Source organism: Sebastes umbrosus, chromosome 17 (assembly GCF_015220745.1).
Source record: "Sebastes umbrosus isolate fSebUmb1 chromosome 17, fSebUmb1.pri, whole genome shotgun sequence".
Lineage (NCBI taxonomy): Eukaryota > Metazoa > Chordata > Actinopteri > Perciformes > Sebastidae > Sebastes > Sebastes umbrosus.
In genome coordinates, this window is record NC_051285.1 from 435,495 (window position 1) to 450,646 (window position 15,152).

The 15,152-nt window shown below is 42.8% G+C and overlaps 1 protein-coding gene across 3 annotated transcripts in view; it reads right to left on the bottom strand.

The window, feature by feature from the left end:
• slco2b1 (solute carrier organic anion transporter family, member 2B1) overlaps positions 1–15,152 on the bottom strand; it is a 58,250-nt gene that overhangs the window by 14,480 nt on the left and 28,618 nt on the right. For all 3 annotated transcript variants that reach the window (XM_037748412.1, XM_037748413.1, XM_037748414.1), the window contains 6 exons: positions 13,084–13,213; positions 10,483–10,620; positions 9,632–9,794; positions 9,058–9,282; positions 7,658–7,756; positions 194–324 (listed from right to left, as the gene is read on the bottom strand). In XM_037748412.1, coding sequence (XP_037604340.1) covers positions 194–324; positions 7,658–7,756; positions 9,058–9,282; positions 9,632–9,794; positions 10,483–10,620; positions 13,084–13,170 — 843 coding nt within the window. In that variant the 5' untranslated portion in view covers positions 13,171–13,213. The remainder of the gene's footprint in view (positions 1–193; positions 325–7,657; positions 7,757–9,057; positions 9,283–9,631; positions 9,795–10,482; positions 10,621–13,083; positions 13,214–15,152) is intronic.

Genomic DNA, 15,152 nt, shown 5'->3' on the forward strand with positions numbered 1-15,152 from the left:
CAGAGCAGTAAAAACCCTGATTGAGAGGCATATTGTGAATGTGCTTTATACATGTCCCGTATCAAATTCAGATTATTGTCATATTGGTAATAATGGTGGAATATTAGTGTGCATGTAAACACACTGAAGGTGAACTAACTCCTGCAGAGTGAAACAGCTGCAGGCGTTAGATCAGGTCGGAGCTCCATCTCACCTCTTTGGACATGCTTCTGGGGAAGAAGAGGTAGGGCAGCGCGGTGAGGAAGATGAGGCAGGACGCCACCAGGAAGCCCAGCCACCAGGCTCCCACCCAGCGCAGGTCCTTATCGTTCAACTCGATCTCGTCTGGGAAGCAGAAGAAGAAGAAGAGTCGTTAAACACAAACTAAACTCTTGTTGTGACGGGGTCAACGCTGCTGTGACGCCGTCTGTCAGTCATTAATCAATCTCACTTGTTCGTCACCTCTCACGCTTACACTTCAATTAAAACACGTCAAAGATCACAGTCAGTTATCAAACAGCAACACAACAACTAGCAATGAAAAGTTAACGTTAAAGTTAACGTGATAATAACGCGTTAACGCTGATTCATTTTAACGCCAATAATTTCTTTAACACATTAACTTTAGGTTGTAGCGGCTCAGTTTGAAAGCTGTAAACAGATTAGTAGGAATATTGTCTTTTTCAGAATAAGGACAAACTGAATATTTAGTGCATGTACACGTCAATGTCTCCTTCAAATGTGATAAACTGCCAGCTCGTCTCCAAAGAGGAACATTCATAAGTTGTGTACTCTATAAATAAGGGCTGTCAAAGTTACCGTGATGATAATGCGTTAACGCAACAAATTTCTTTAACGCATTAACAAACTCCGTTTCCAAGTCATCTCATAAAAGAAACTTAAGAGAGGTTGTGAAAGCCAGCCAAGCACATTTTCTTTTCTTCTTTTGTTTTCAAAAACCCGTTAAAAACAACTCAAGACAAATATTCTGGTTTCCAAATCTGCAGTCTGCATTGAGGGTTGAATACTGGGAATTGAGATCCCAGTATTTCCCGGGAATTCTCGTCCGAATCCGGTCCACGTTCCTCGATCAAAGTACCTGCAGAACCACGAGATTATTATCCTGTTGGGCTGCAGTTTGCCATGTTCTGATGTGAGCATATTGTTTTATGCTAAATGCAGTACCTGTGAGGGTTTCTGGATCAATATCTGTCATGGTTTTGTTAATTGATTTAAAATAATAAATATATACATACATTTACATAAAGCAGCATATTAGTCCACTCCCATGTTGATAAGAGGATTAAATACTGGACTAATCTCCTTTAAGGTACATTTAGAACAGATAGAACACGTGTGATTAATTGTGATTAACTATTTGAATCGAATGACAGCCCTAATTGGAATATAATGATAGTTTTCTCTGCCATAATAACCCCCCAATCAAATATCAATATATGGAAAATAATTGGAGCATTATGTAGGGCTTGAAATGCCAAATTCAGTAAACTTCTCTTGTGAAATCTGACTCTATAAGTTTTACTGATAACCACAGCATACGTTCCACAGCATCGAATAATCAAACTGAAACTAAAAGTTTATTCATCAACTTTGACGAAAAAATATAAATACATCAGAATCAACGTTGTTGAGTCTGAGAAATAATACAAAATACATTTCATCCAGCATTCAGTGCACAGAAAAGACTTGTTTTGTCCTCTAAGAACCTCAGGGCGACTATTTTAAAGGGTTAAAACATGACACCTGGAAACACACTGAGGTGGAAAATCACCAAACACCACATCCAGCAGTTACAGATCAACACCATGATTCATCAGGAGTCGTTGTGTTTGTGGTCGCCTGATGAACGTCAAGCCAATATTCTCTCTTTTAGCTCTGTCTTTGGTCTCCTCCACCGACCCCTGAGGGGAAATATCGGTCTCCTTAGCTGCTAAATGATAGATTTATTTTCTCTTTCATAATTTTAAAAGTACGTTGGGGAGAAAAAATGTGATGAAATAAAATGTTGCGAGAGCTGCAGAGAGCTGCAGAGAGAGAGCTGCACAGAGCTACAGAGAGATGCAGAGAGCTGCAGAGAGAGAGCTGTAGAGAGCTGCAGAGAGATGCAGAGAGCTGCAGAGAGAGAGCTGCAGAGAGCTGCAGAGAGATGCAGAGAGCTGCAGAGAGAGAGCTGTAGAGAGCTGCAGAGAGATGCAGAGAGCTGCAGAGAGAGAGCTGCAGAGAGCTGCAGAGAGAGAGCTGCAGAGAGCTGCAGAGAGAGAGCTGTAGAGAGCTGCAGAGAGATGCAGAGAGCTGCAGAGAGAGAGCTGCAGAGAGCTGCAGAGAGAGAGCTGCAGAGAGCTGCAGAGAGAGAGCTGCAGAGAGCTACAGAGAGATGCAGAGAGCTGCAGAGAGAGAGCTGCAGAGAGCTACAGAGAGAGAGCTGCAGAGAGAGAGCTGCAGAGAGCTGCAGAGAGAGAGCTGTAGAGAGCTGCAGAGAGAGAGCTGCAGAGAGAGAGCTGCAGAGAGCTGCAGAGAGAGAGCTGCAGAGAGAGAGCTGCAGAGAGCTGCAGAGAGAGAGCTGCAGAGAGAGAGCTGCAGAGAGCTGCAGAGAGAGAGCTGCAGAGAGAGAGCTGCAGAGAGCTAGCTGCAGAGAGCTGCAGAGAGAGAGCTGCAGAGAGAGAGCTGCAGAGAGCTGCAGAGAGAGAGCTGCAGAGAGAGAGCTGTAGAGAGCTGCAGAGAGAGAGCTGCAGAGAGAGAGCTGCAGAGAGCTGCAGAGAGAGAGCTGCAGAGAGAGAGCTGCAGAGAGCTGCAGAGAGAGAGCTGCAGAGAGAGAGCTGCAGAGAGCTGCAGAGAGAGAGCTGCAGAGAGAGAGCTGCAGAGAGCTAGCTGCAGAGAGCTGCAGAGAGAGAGCTGCAGAGAGAGAGCTGCAGAGAGAGAGCTGCAGAGAGCTGCAGAGAGATAGCTGCAGAGAGCTGCAGAGAGAGAGCTGCAGAGAGCTGCAGAGAGAGAGCTGCAGAGAGCTGCAGAGAGAGAGCTGCAGAGAGAGAGCTGCAGAGAGCTGCACGGAGCTGCGGAGAGCTGCAGAGAGATGCAGAGAGTTGCAGAGAGCTGCACGGAGCTGCGGAGAGCTACGGAGAGCTGCGGAGAGCTGCGGAGAGCTACATAGAGCTGCAGAGAGCTACATAGAGCTGCAGAGAGCTGCAGAGAGCTACAGAGAGCTGCAGAGAGCTACATAGAGCTGCAGAGAGCTGCAGAGAGCTACAGAGAGCTGCAGAGAGCTACATAGAGCTGCAGAGAGCTGCAGAGAGCTACAGAGAGCTGCAGAGAGCTACAGAGAGCTGGAGAGAGCTACAGAGAGCTACAGAGAGCTGCAGAGAGCTGCAGCGCTGCCACACCTCAACAGGTCTGACTGCACTGAGTCATTTAATCTGGGATAGATTACTACTATTACTCGCTCTGTGTTGGTTTGTAACGTGATCTGGAGTTGTTTTCCCAACATGATGAAATAGAGTTTATATAAGATGTTCCTGCAGGTTTGAACAGAAACTGTCGGCAGCAGAGATGTTTTAGTGTTCCCACATCATATCATTGGTTTGTTCTCAGGCTGAATCGTCACATCCAAACACTACATTACAGTAATTATTCCCTTCTATTATTCTCCCTGCTGCATGATTTAGTTTCTGACATTTAATTTGGATTCATTTGTTTCTGTTTTATTTCCCAGGTCTTTCTCATCGTAATCTCTCACCATGTCTCCTGCTTCCTTCTGTCTGACCAATAAAGTTTCATTGATTGATACTCAGAACTTTTCAGTTGTCTGCGGAGCTACACAGCTTTTATACACACAGGTAAATCTAGTATTTACTCAAAGTTTTTCTGTCGCACACCAACAGTCTTTTTTCTGGCTATGCTAGTGGCTCATACACACACATTATTACTTTTATACTTGTGGGGACCTTTACGAGGTTATGCATTACAGGGACGCCTACGTTAACTTGTAAAACAATCTTTATTAAAAGATGTAATAACATAAAAGTAAAGTCACTTGTCTAAAACTGTAAGAAGTGAATACTGGACAATGTCCTCACTTTCCTGGTGAAGGCTCTCAAATCGGTCCTCACAAAGCTAGATGTACAAACACACACACACACACACTTGTTTTGCTAGTTTTGTGAGGACCATGACCCCATAACATGTTGTGAGGACTCCTCAAAATGTTTGCATTATGAAGCAAAAAAAGTCCTGCATAAGCAAACACGTCCTCCTAAACATACATATTATACATGCATGCATGCACACACACACACACACACACACACACATGCACACACACATGCTGACCCACACAATCCGTTCACACGTCCCACATGCTATATGAGGAAATAGGTTTTTGTTTGAACAAGGCTCAAAAGAAAGTGGAGCTCCAGTAATCCGAGAGGCGTGAAGCGTTTCACTGAACATCAGCAAACTGTCGAGTCCTGAAACTCAACCGAAGGAGAAACTCAACCGGAGGTGAAACGAGGAGCCGAGAGACGCTCGGGTTCTGAGGATTCTGCTAAAACGGACAAAGATCAACTTTCTACAAACATAAAGACAGATCGTTTTTCATTGAGTCTGAAAAGCTGAAACATCATCGCTTCTTTTATCTTAAAACTACTTGTTCTTGTTTTTGGTCAAATAATTATGTTCAAAGCAAGACAATAATTCACTTCCGGGCAATATTAAAAAATGTTTCGTGACACGGAGGGGGGTTATGATTTAAGAGGAAAACTGAATTTTACGAAGCATTGTGTTTGTACAACAAAGAAGAGTATTATATATATATATATATATATATATATATGTGTGTGTATTTCAGTCTGTGGGGGGGATTTGTAGAATGGGTTGGGGATGGGTTGAAGCGGAGCACAAAGATAAATCACTTTAAAAAGCTATACAACAAAAGATATTTTTGGGAGGTATATGGTTGAGGAAGAGTTGTGTTAAGAGTTGTGTTAAGGGTTGTGTTAAGAGTTGTGTTAAGAGTTGTGTTAAGGGTTGTGATAAGAGTTGTGTTAAGGGTTGTGTTAAGGGTTGTGTTAAGGGTTGTGTTAAGAGTTGTGTTAAGGGTTGTGTTAAGGGTTGTGTTAAGGGTTGTGTTAAGGGTTGTGTTAAGGGTTGTGTTAAGAGTTGTGTTAAGGGTTGTGTTAAGGGTTGTGTTAAGGGTTGTGTTAAGGGTTGTGATAAGAGTTAGTTTATATCTACTTTTTAACTCTGGATGGATTTGTGGGTTGTAAATAAACTTGGGATGCTGTTCATATATTTAATTTGGGATGTGAATAAATCTGGGATAGTTTATATATTATATTATATTATCATTCTATGATATATGAGTTATTAGAGGAGAAGTGAGAAAGGGGTAGGGAAATATAAGTTTTACTTCTACCTATTCGGACACTGTTACTCTTGTTTGGTTTGTTATTATTTTGTATCTGTTTTTATTTATTTTTATGTTCGAAATAAAGTCTTTCCTTGATTAATTCATAGTATTTGTCTTTGTTTACAGTTTACGACTCATTGTTTTGACATAATGTTAATTTATTATTATGTTGATCATTATTTTCATGTGGTTTGGTGTTGTGTTGGTGTGGTGTTGGTGTGGTGTTGGTTTGGTGTTGGTGTGGTTTGGTTTGGGATGAGATGGGATGAGATGGGATGGATGGAGAGTCTTTGTGTTTGTCCTCGTTGATGTTACTATGTTGGTTGTTTTTCTGTAATTCATTATCATCATCATTATTATTTATGTGCTTAAATGTTTGTTAACTTCCATGTTCTGTGTCTGAGGACCGCCTTGATGCATCTCAACGTTTATCCTCTAATACATTGTGAAATGAAAAAATGTTAGAGGTTTTCTGTCCACGTTCTCTGATGTTGGACAGACACATCTGGAGATACAGGACAGTTATCTAACAGTCTGTTAGCATTCAGCTACTTTGAGGAAGCATCGGTGGCCTATGTTGGAGAAATCTTAAGAAATAATCATCTGTAATGTTTGATAATACAACGAGGAGTTACATAAAGAGACTGAGTACAATCAGTCTCATGGGAAGGCGTATAAATAACAGAACATTTTAAGGACATGAGAACGCAGTTTAGTTTAAGTCATTCAACGCCACGTTGTTATAATACTGGTCGCAGTTATGTTTAGGAATAACATCATGGTTGGGATTGAGATAAGTATGTAAACAGATGTAACAAAAGCAGCAGTTTGAAGCTGCAGTTACAGGTTGTAATTTTCCTTTACAAGTCAGAACTGGTGGAATAATTGCTTGTGCTCATTGAGACAAACTGTATTGTGACATGTTGACACTACTCTCTATGTGACCTATGAGACACACCTGCTAGATTTCACACGACTGCAGCCAAAAACAGTTTTTGACTCGTCTCAGTCTCGTGAACATTTTAACCATAAATATAAACAAGATAAAAGTGAGCATTACACATTACACATTCACATTACCCTCAGAACCCCCAAAAGGCACAACCAGACCACACTGTCAACCATCACACCAAATCTGAAGGTCCTAAGTTAAATAGTTTCTGAGTTCTGCTCTGGAAGTGAAAAGGACGGACAGACGGACGGACGGACGAAGACACGGACCCTGACTACGTTGTCGCGGGGGTATAAAAAGTTTTGTATCTATATTTTTAACTGTGATTCTTGGTGTTTTGACTCAAACTCGTCTCGTGAACATTTGAACTCTGACTCGACCACCTGGACGTTGTGACTTGGACCTGTGTTAGTGGTTGTTTTGTTTCAGACTTGTCTCGGTATCCTGGGTGTGTTGACCATGGAGGTATAAAGAGAACTGGATCCAGCGTTGGAGGCGCGGCTCCGGTCGTTCCTATGAGAGTTGCTCATTGGAGCATGAAGCCTAAATGGCTCCACTTCCGTCTGGAAAAGTACCGGGATCTTGGCGGAGTAGCGTCCGCTCGGTCACGTGACTCGTTCACGGGGTCCCAACGTCACGCCGTCGTCACGGCTTGGCGCTCCAGCCTCGGTCTGGATTTCACTCACATGAACGGAGGAAGGTAAATAACTCTGGATTCAGCTGTTAGTGCGTTTTAATGATTTAAATCAGGACTATTAGAGTGTTCGTACTGGGGAGTTGATTCACATCAAAGAATAAATGATCCTCTGAGTTCCAGACGTCTCTTTCCCAATGGAAGTCTACGGGAAAAAGTCTTTCTGGGCCCAACGGCATCACGTGACGGACACGGAACCTGCAGTACCGCCGATTGGCCACTAGGAAAGTTGGGATCAACGACCGCGGTCTTCCTGGGGGCTTGGTGTTGACTTGGACTCGTCTTGGTTTTGTGGGTATTTTGATCTCATATTTTCCAAAGTGTGAGTCAACTAGTCACCGTTAGCCGTTCTCTGTCTGCTTTTTGTTTGTTTGAGGACACGGCGCTATTTAAGAGGAAACTCCTGGTGAAGATCTAACACTGCAACGTGGATAACTCACACCGGACCTGGTGTGCATCGCTGTCACTTCACCGTATGTTCACATCCCACTGGTGAGAAAGAGCTTTGAACCAGCTGATCAACTAGAAGTGACGGCTCCATGCAGGAAATCCTCCCTGTTTTACAACAAGATAACGTACTGTGAGTCGTCGGCGCTGCGTGTCTCCTCACCTTTGGATACCTTGTCAAAGTCAACATAATAGCGCAGCATGACGGAGCCGGTGATGAAGCCGAAGGCCGGGCCGATGGAGGTCACGGCGAGGACGATGCCTGAAAAAACAACCAAGAACAACAGAAGAGAGACAGAGGTTTAGTCTCACAGCTGGAACCCAAAGTTCCACCTTAAATCTCAAACTAAACCAGTTCTGCCTCTGATAAACGTGAAGTTAGTACCCAGTCTGCTGCGTCACATCAATGAAACTCTTCTTTGACAACATTTGGTGAAGGTTTATTTTTAGCTTATTGATTATTGTTTAGTATTAGTTAGATTATTGTAAAGGTTCTACCTATTAGACGTTGTAAATGACCTACACAGTCACGAAACCATGTTGCTGACCCAAATATCTTCTATCATAACCTCATTCACTAATTCAGATTTGGATTTTGAACTTTATAATTCCAATGTCACCACAACATAAGGAAGTATTACTGCATAATAATGACTGTGATGGTAAATGAGCAGCTGGTGTGATTAATTCAGAACCAATAAAAACAGGTTTGTTATGATCACATGACCTGTGACCTTTTTCTGTTAATGATTCACAGCTGAACATCTGTAATGTGACCTCAGTGTGGACCGGCATGACCTCATGAAATCAAATAAAACACAGGTATCATCTCCAAAACAATAAAACACATCATTCCTGCAAACCTCTAACCGCTAATTATGAACAGGAAGTAGTGATTCTGTACGGCTGGAGGTGTGTGGAGCCTAAATACAAACATGACCTACTTTAAACTTAATCTTGTTTACTTAACAACGTAACTTAACAATGTAACGCAACGTAGCGTAACAACGTAGCTTAACAACGTAGCTTAACAACGTAGCGTTGTAACGACGTTGCATAACAACGTAGCGTAACAACGTAGCCTAACAACGTTGCGTAACAACTGTAGCAACGTAATTTAACAACCGGAACAAGGTAACTATATAAATAATGACCGCCCTTAGCGGACTTTCTGATGTGACGTTCGTCACTTTCTTTGCAAAAACATCAACATTCAACGTATCCGTGTTTTGCAGAAACGAACGATGTGAACATTTCTTCGTGGCGACTGGGCTGCGAACACACGGATGAATCGTATTTAAGAACTTTGAGCGAGACCAAAGTGTTATTGTCTTCGCGGCTCTAACTCACGCCGCTCCCTCACCAACACAGATGTTTATCCGTCATACTTGAGAGAAGTAAGCTTGAGGACTTTTTCACAGAAGTTGTTGCAGCTGATTCTGACAGCTTTTCCCTTTTGATGTGATATTCTCTATAATGACATTAAAACTAGAGTTCCTCTCCTGGTGGGAAGCATCTCAGGACTGTCTGGATGAACCATGGTTCAGTGTTTGGTCAGCGTACCGAGGTAGAGCGGTGAGTTCTTCCTGCTGGCGTAGTCGTCGATGTAGGAGATGCCGAAGGGCTGGATGGGGACGGCGCCGATCCCCAGCAGCAGCTGACCCATCAGCAGCAGCGGGTACACCCCGTCCTGGTCGTGGCTCTCCTGAGAGCTGCAGGTCTGATTGGAGGATGCGGTGGTGAGGGTGCTCTCTGATTGGCAGAGGCCAGCGCTGCTATCACCGGAGACTGTTGGGAAACGGAGGGGAAGTTTAACACATCATGTGTTTCAGTTCAAGAGTCCAAACATCGTCTGCTTTAAGGTGTTTCAAACCTTTCTGGCTCGTGTCCCAAGTTTTCACCAGTGGGGCCAAAAATGTAAAGTTTGTCATGTGGGTGGCGTTAAAATCTAAATGGTGTATCGTCCGTACAGGATCAACAAAGTGATCAGGATTCATCGTCTGGGGCTCATTAATGTGTGAACCAACCCATCGTTGCTTGATCCGCAGACATGGACCCAGAAGCTTTATGAAACTACCTGTGTGTGTGTGTGTGTGTGTGTGTGTGTGTGTGTGTGTGTGTGTGTGTGTGACCTCACAGCTGATGCGGTCGGTGTAATCGTACTTCCCGCCCAGGAAGTGCGGCAGTGCCATCAGCAGCGAGGCGAGGCAGGCCAGCAGAGCTCCGCCTGCGATGAACCGCGGCCGGTGGACTCGACTCCCCAAGAAACTCACAAACACAATGAGGACGGTGTTCCCCACCTAGACATGCACAAGGAACAATAGTCAAGTATTCAATCCTCTTATCACCATGGGAGTGGACTAATCTGCTGCTTTATGTAAATGTATGTATATATTTATTATTGTAAATCAATGAACAACACAGATCAATGACAGATATTGATCCAGAAACCCTCACAGGTACTGCATTTAGCATAAAACAATATGCTCACATCAGAACATGGCAGACTGCAGCCCAACAGGCTAATAATCTCGCGGTTCTGCAGGTACTTGGACAGAGGAACGTAGACCGGATTCGGCCGAGAATTCCCGGGAAATACTGGGATCTCACTTCCCAGTATTCAACCCTCAATGCAGACTGCAGATTTGGACACCAGAATATTTGTCTTGAGTTGTTTTTAACGGGTTTTTGAAAACAAAAGAAGAAAATAAAATGTGCTTATCTGGCTTTCACAACCTCTCTGCACTTTCTTTTGTGAGATGACTTGACTACACCCCACCCCTCCAAAAAATGTAATTCAAATCCATCGCAGACTTTTGGTGTAATCCTGCTAACGGACAGACAAACAGACGCCGGTGGAAACAAGGCCTTTGCCCTTGGAAGGAGGTATTAGGAGGTATAATTACCACGGCGTAATTACGTGGAGGTAATTATCTGTAAAGAGCAGCGCTGCTGTAAACAGACTTTTAGAAGGTGTCCCGTACTGACCTCGTTGAAAGCAGCCAGCAGGCCTGACTTCTGGCTGGTGAGGCCGTAGCGTCTCTCGATGGTGGCGATGGAGCTCTTCATGTAGCCCGACACCAACAACTGAGCCAGCTGCAGCAAACTGTGACAAAACACAAAGAACTGCAGAGAAGAAGAAGAAGAAGAAGAAGAAGAAGAAGAAGAAGGAGGAGGAAGGGAGATAGAAAGAAGAGGAAGATGAATAACACGGCAGGTTGGCTTTATCACGTTGATAATATAATTAAATGTACATTCAGTAAAGTGAGGATTTAAAACGAAGTGAAACTCAGAAACAACAACAACACGGAGGAGTGAAGAGTGATTGAGGACACGATGAGCTCAGAGTTTTCGTGACACGACATGTCGAGAGGAAATGTTTACACGTTTGACCTCAGAGAACAAAACCAGGATGGACTTCAGGAAGGGAAGTTTCTCCTCCAATCAAAACACCTGGAAGTCCTGCAGATTACACTGAAGCTTCAAGGGACAGCTTCTAGCTCTTACTCCTCTCAGCAGGTTACTCTGCTTCTCCTGCTGTCGGACGGATTTCAATCAGTAGGACGACTGAAGGGATCAGACTTTGTCCATGGATTCAGACATCTGCTGTTGAGGCACCAGATGTCTGGTTATTAGAGCTGGGACGATTCAGCTGCCTCCTGATTCCATACCTTCACCATACTATCACCAGACCCCATAGTTTTAAGTATTGTGATTGTTGTTAACTTGTTTACCTCTAGACCATGAAGGGAAGATGATGAATCATACACTTCTAGGGACTTTTGCTTTGTAAAATCTCTAAATGAATCCAGTAGAATGTTTGATGTTCAGCATGTATGTAGTCAGAGACGTCCTGAAGTCAAATAGATCAGGATCATTAACAGGAATTATTGATTATCCAGCAACCCAGAAATCAAAGAATAAAGACATTTCCCTCACAGATTAGTGGTGTTTTCTTTTTAATTTATAATGTTTTATACTTCTGGTGAATATAATCCATCAGTCTGATTTCCATAGATGTATTTAGTATCTACAGTTCCCTTTGTTAACACCTTATTTTGAAAAGCAGACGTAGTCCCATGTGTCTACTTCCTCTAACTTCTCCAAGGTGGTCTCTAGCTCTCCCGTCAGCTCCGTTCTCTTTATCCATCCATGGTCAGCTCCATCGGGGCCGTTTCAATGCAGAGAACAGACATGTCAGTATCTGGGTGCTCTACAGTCGTAGCGTTGGCCCATTTGACCACGGAGATGAGAGCGACGGCCGGCTCCACCGCCGCGTTACCGCCATACCATAACGTTACCTCCAAACCATAACGTTACCTCCATACCATAACGTTACCACCATACCATAACGTTACCGCCATACCATAACGTTACCGCCATACCATAACGTTTCCTCCATACCATAACGTTACCACCATACCATAACGTTTCCTGCTAACATTTTCGCACCTTTTTTCGGATATTTTTTTTCAGACTTTTATTCAGACATATTTCTGCCTTTTTTGGACATTTTTTGCGCCATATTTCAGACATACTTTGGCGTTTTTTCAGCCTCTTTTTCTGACATATTTCAGACATTTTTTTAAAATGTTATTCAGACATATATCTGCCTTTTGTCGGACATATTTCAGACTTTTGTTTGAACATATTTCTGCCTTTTTTTGGACATTTTGTGCCTTTTTTTTTTTTTACTTTTCTGACTTTCTCAGCCTTTGTTCGGACTTATTTTCGGACATATTTTGTCCTTTTGTCCTTTAGCTCTGCTCTGTCTAGCTCTGCTTTTCCTGTCAATGTATGAAACCCAAAGTGTTTCCATCCTTTACTGGATGTGTAGTGTTTACCACGCTGGATTTAACATGGGAGGTAAACTTCTTTTCATTGTTTGAACCGTCAGATGACAAAATGATCCATTCAATTAATAAAATCTGTCAAACATGCATGTATATTCCATAAATATCTCTGACGAGGAGGTACAATTTGTGTTTTTTTAACTGAACTACTGCAGGTTTCTTTCGTTGTTGCAGGTTGTTGTTGTTGTTTTTTGGCATAGATGTCATTTTTGTGGCAAAATTTCTGTTCACAGTTTATGACTTTATGAATTTTCTTTGTTTACAGTACATGTAACGCATTGCTACACAAATAAATGAACTGTATACATACTAATGTGCGTATCCTTTTTTCTGTGTAGCTCCTACAGTATAGTACTATTCCCAGTCAACCTTTACCTGCTGTTGAAATGGGAATCTGAACAGCTCAGTGTGAAACACATTCAGCTGGACAGAACTGACATTCTGGTAAAGTCCAGTCAGCAGTCAGTGTCAACAAAACACAGATCTGTATGTAAGAAACATTTCCAGGTTTGATGACCATAACGACTCACACCATGACAAAACAACTTGTCATTTTGGTGCCGTTGGCCAGTTTACTGGTTTAGAAGCATGAATGAAGTGTTTCTGGTGAGCTACTACCTCTCATGTCCCATCAAACAGTGGTGATAGTTGTACTCACAGTTTAAAGTTAAGACTGTTACGAGCCAAAGCGATTGAAAAAAAGTGTAAAAGTGATGGATGTGAAGCAGAGACCGACCTTGATGCTGTTGAAGAGACTCCGGCGTCGGGCAGGAGGTCGTGACCCCGCGGGGTCACAGTTCATTTTGAGGTCGTTGGCTCCCATGATTTAATTTTTTTTACCACACGGAGACTGAAGAGAATCAAACCTGTAAAACACAAACACAGTCCGTCACAAATTCAACCCACACTGATATCTGCTGTGACATCCAGACTCTGATCATGTGACTGCTCCGTTCCTGTTGTTACAACACAATCACTTTCACGGCTTGAGGACACAAACACCATGTGCTGAAGAGTTTACCTCAGTTCTGTGTTTTCTAGAATCACTGAGAGCATAAAGAACGTGCTGCATGGTAACACAAAGAGACGGAGAGAGAGAGAGAGAGAGATGATCTGAATTTGAATTTGAGAGGTAAGGTGAGAGTGAAAAACAACCCGTAGGAAGAGAGAGAGAGAGAGAGAGAGAGAGAGAGAGAGAGAGAGAGAGAGAGAGAGAGAGAGAGAGAGAGAGAGAGAAGGTTTTTATGAGGCTTTAACAGGAAGATAAACCACAACTCATGGACACAATTCAAACAGGAAATGGACGGAGCTCATCGGGGTTTGTCAGACAGCGACTGGGACTATAACAGATTAATAATCTGCAGAGTTTGGAAAAGCCAGAAGGGGTTTAATTACTGGTTTAATGGTTTGGTTTAATCCACCAGACCGCTGGATCAGGAAACAAAGTCACAGCTTAGGAAAGCAGTCAAACATCCGTTTGGTCCTGCAGCCGACGGAGTATTGATTCATCCAGATGGTTACTGAGCATGTTGATCTCTAGTGTTGTTCTATATATTGTTGTAGTTTTGTATATGCAACGTGGCCACGCCCCCTTTTGGGGGAAAGAAAACTGAAGATCTCATAGACTTCAATGTGATCTGACGTATGTTTGGATTGTAATTCTGACCAGTTCGTATACATTCATCTCTTGTTATACAAACGTTTGTTTTATTCACGTCTAATCATTATTTAGTGCCTGAACCTGAGCGTTGGCGATACCTTAATAAATGAAGGCGTATCGCCGCCATGTCCCTTCAGTCTTCCCCCGTCCAACACAGTGGACGGATATTGCTGATCCAGACTTTATAGCGGCGGAAGGATATACTCACGATGATAAACTTTACTCTGGTAACTTTTATGGACCCGCTCCGTATGGAGATATAAACAGCTCATTCTAAGGTAACAAAAACACAACGATTCTTATTATCAGATGATTATACACTACAGAAAACATAGTTATTAATATTATATTCCATTTCTGCCAATAGATCCCCTCAATGTTACACACTGGTCCTTTAATTAACATATAATCAGTAACACTTAAATAGGAAATTCTTATATGTTAATCGCAACAACAAGTTATTATTGCTCATTTTCTTCACATCATGCAGTGCTATCTGAAATTACAGGGGCGCAGAAAGAGACAGAGAAGAAGAAAGAGGCAGGAATCAAATTCAGATAAACAGGAAGGAAGAGATTTCTAATCAGCAGAGGAATGTGAACACAAGGACGGCCGGTATCTGGTACTGTGTTGTACTTTTATCTCCTTAGAGCCGAAACCATAACAAGCCAACATCCAACTCAGTCAGCAACAGCAGAGAGTCAGAGCTGAACCCGGATGCTCAAAACCTCCGACACAAATCACACCCAGGAAAAAAAAACAAGATGGCAATGGCCGAAAACCAAGATGGTAAAAACCAAGATGCCGACGGCTAAAAAACAAGAAGCGATGGCCAAAAACCAAGATGCCGACGGCTAAAAAACAAAAAGCGATGGCAAAAAAACAAGATGCCGACGGCTAAAAAACAAAGATGGCAATAACCAAGATGGGGACGGCCAAAATGCCAAACTCAAGGCTTCAAAATGCTAACCCACAAACCAACGGGTGACATCACAGTGACTACAGCCTCTTCTTACATACAGTCTATGAGTCTGTTAGAATGACTGTCAGTTTTGTTTTAACTGTTTTTCTCCGGTCGTAACACGAAGAGATAAAACAATAATTCTGTTCAGACTGCTGACATGAGAGGAACCTCCTCAACAAAT